Genomic DNA, 3,163 nt, shown 5'->3' on the forward strand with positions numbered 1-3,163 from the left:
GGCGCAGTGGTTCATGCCTGTAATCCCAACACTTTGGGAACCCAAGGCAGGCGGATCACAAGGTCAAGAGATCGAGACTATCCTGGCCAACATGGTGAAACCCTGGTAAAAATACAAAAATTATCCAGGCATGGTGGCGCACACCTGTAATCACAGCTACTCAGGAGGCTGAGGCAGGATAATTGCTTGAATCCAGGAGGTGGAGGTTGCAGTGAGCTGAGATCACACCATTGCACTCCAGCTCTGGGCGACAGAGGAAGACCCATCTCAGGAAAAGAAAAAAGAAAGTAGATAAGAACACAGTAAAGTTGGGTTGCTGGGTGTGATGGCTTGTGCCTGTAGTCATGGTTACTATGGAGGCTGAGGTGGGAGGATTGCTTGAGCTAAGGAGTTTTGGACTGTAGGGCGCTGTGCTGATTGGATGCCTGTACTAAGATTGGCATCCATGTGGTGACCTCCCAGGAGTGGGGAAAACCACCAGGTTGCCTAAGTAAGGGTGAACGAGCCCAGGTCAGACATGGAACAGGTCAGAACCCCTGTGCTCATCAGTAGTGGAATCCTGCCTGTGAATAGCCACTGCACTCCAGCCTGGACAACATAGCAAGACCCTGTCTCTAAAAAAAAAAAAAAAAAAAAAAAAAGTTGAAAATTAGCCAGGCGTCATAGCTTGCACCTGTAGTCCCAGCTACTTGGGAGGCTGAGGCAGGAAAATTGCTTGAACCTGGAAGGTGGGAGTTGCAGTGAGCTGAGATCACACCACTGCACTCCAGCCTGGGTGACAGAGCAAGACTCCACCTTAAAAAAAAGAAAAGAAAGAAATTGAGCTTTTATTCTGTTTTTTTTTTCCCCCATTTTTCAGATTAAGTTGACTGAACAACTTTAAATTTCCTGATGACATGGTCTATTGTGTGGGTCCTTGGGGAAAATGTTATTTAGACATTTCTCTAAATATATTTCTGGCATGAGATAGCTCTCTGTATATATTCAACTGCTCTGTTTGTCTTTTTAAAATACCACAGGTAGCAGATGTACTTCAGTTTTCCATGGAAACGGGTGGCTATCTTCCAAACTGCATCACTACTTTGCAGGAGAGTTTAATCAAACACCTTAAAGTAGCCCCTAAATATCTCTCCTTTCTAGAAAAGAGACAAAAACTGATTCAGGTGAGTGTTAGAGGATGTCGTGTATGACATTATCTTTTTTCAAGTGTTTTCTGAGCTGTATTATCAGCCTGTTATATAGAAAAATGACAGCTGCCATGTACTCATATGAACATTGCCAAAATCTTAACTGTGCCAAATGGGAATAGTTTATATCTGGTCTCAAGTGGATAAAAGCCAGGATCCAGATTTGCTGACTATCAATTAAAAAGCACTTTTAGGCCGGGCTCAGTGGCTCACGCCTGTAATCCCAGCACTTTGGGAGGCCGAGGTGGGCAGATTAACTGAGGTCAGGAGTTTAAGACCAGCCTGACTAACATGGTGAAATCTCATCTCTACTAAAAATACAAAAATTAACTGGGCATGGTGGCAGGCGTCTGTAATCTCAGCTACTCGGAAGGCGGAGGCAGGAGAATTGCTTGAACACAGAGTTGGGGGCAGGGGCAGCGGGCATTGCAGTGAGCTGAGATCACGCCACTGCACTCCAGCCTGGGCAACAGAGTGAGACTCCGTCTCAAAAAAATAATAAATAAATAAATAAATAAATAAAATAAGCACTTTTAAATACATTTTCTAGCTGTGATGGGGGAAATTTTTGTGAGAATTTGTATCAAGGCAATGGAACCAAAAATCACCCTAGTTATTTCTCCCAAAGTAAAGTAAATTTTCTTTAGCTTCTGACATCCTTGCATGCAAACTCAGGTCATAATTGTATTGGCTGCAGTTCTGTTCACATAATCAAGTTTGCTGCCTCTGGCTTTGAGAAGTCTTGATTGACCAACCTCTACCCTGCTCTTTCTCTGTTACGCACACACTGTTAATGTAGGAGTATGTGTGCAAAGCGTGTGTATGCTCAAAGGCTATCAATAGTGTGAAAGTAGAAGGTAATAATAGAAGAAAACAATAGTGTCTTAAATTAAGCAACACTTTAAACAGTTCTTTTCTTGAGTCTCACTCTGTCACCAGGCTGGAGTGCCGTGGGGCGATCTCAGCTCACCGCAACCTCTGCCTCCTGGGTTAAAGTGATTCTCTTGTCTCAGCCTCCTGAGTAGCTGAGACTACAGGCACGCGCCACCACACCCGGCTAATTTTTGTATTTTTAGTAAAGATGGGGTTTCACCATGTTAGCCAGGATGGTCTCGATGTCTTGACCTTGTGATCTGCCCGTCTCGGCCTCCCAAAGTGCTGGGATTACAGGCGTGAGCCACTGCGCCTGGCCTTAAACAATTATTTTCTTTAAAGTCTTGCTTACTATTCAGAGGAAATTGTTTTATTGTCTCCAGGAAAATCCAGAAGTGTGGTTCATCCGACCTGTGTCACCCTCTTTACTGAAAATTTTGGCCCTGGAAGCTACCTACCTGTTACCCCTTCGCTTGGCACTCCTAGATGAGATGATGTCTGACCTAACCACCCTGGTGGATGGTTACCTAAACACGTATCGTGAAGGGTCTGCAGACCGGCTTGGAGGCACCGAGGTAGGTGCAGCTGTCTGTCTTCAGGACCTCCTTTCTGCCTTCTTCTCAAGGAAGGCAGACGCAGTGACACCCTTTCTTCATAGCTGCAATAGTTTTTATGGGGCCAACTTGGTGATAAATACTCTTGAAGGGGCAACAGCTTGGGCATGATCCATCCCCTCACCTTTTTATAATATTAAGTTAGGTTTCCAGGAAATATTTCTGTCTAAGAATGGGTAAGTTTAATATTTCCATGTTTATTTTTTTATTTTTATTTTATTTTATTTTATTTATTTATTTTTTTGAGACGGAGTCTCACTCTGTCACCCAGGCTGGAGTACAATGACGTGATCTCAGCTCACTGAAAACTCCACCTCTTGGGTTCCAGTGATTCTCCTGCCTCAGCCTCCTGAGTAGCTGGGATTACAGGCACCTGCCACCACGCCCAGCTAATTTTTGTATTTTTAGTAGAGGCGGGGTTTCACCATGTTGGCCAGGTTGTTCTCAAACTCCTGACCTCATGATACGCCCACCTTGGCCTCCCAAAGT

At 44.4% G+C, this 3,163-nt stretch overlaps 1 protein-coding gene across 2 annotated transcripts in view; it reads left to right on the forward strand.

Moving 5' to 3' along the window:
• The window catches only part of EXD1 (exonuclease 3'-5' domain containing 1), a 58,513-nt gene that overhangs the window by 49,152 nt on the left and 6,198 nt on the right, over positions 1-3,163 (forward strand). For both annotated transcript variants that reach the window (XM_011989305.1, XM_011989306.1), the window contains 2 exons: positions 1,020-1,163; positions 2,444-2,635. In XM_011989305.1, coding sequence (XP_011844695.1) covers positions 1,020-1,163; positions 2,444-2,635 — 336 coding nt within the window. The remainder of the gene's footprint in view (positions 1-1,019; positions 1,164-2,443; positions 2,636-3,163) is intronic.

This window comes from Mandrillus leucophaeus, unplaced genomic scaffold (assembly GCF_000951045.1).
Source record: "Mandrillus leucophaeus isolate KB7577 unplaced genomic scaffold, Mleu.le_1.0 Scaffold35, whole genome shotgun sequence".
Classification (NCBI taxonomy): Eukaryota; Metazoa; Chordata; class Mammalia; order Primates; family Cercopithecidae; genus Mandrillus; species Mandrillus leucophaeus.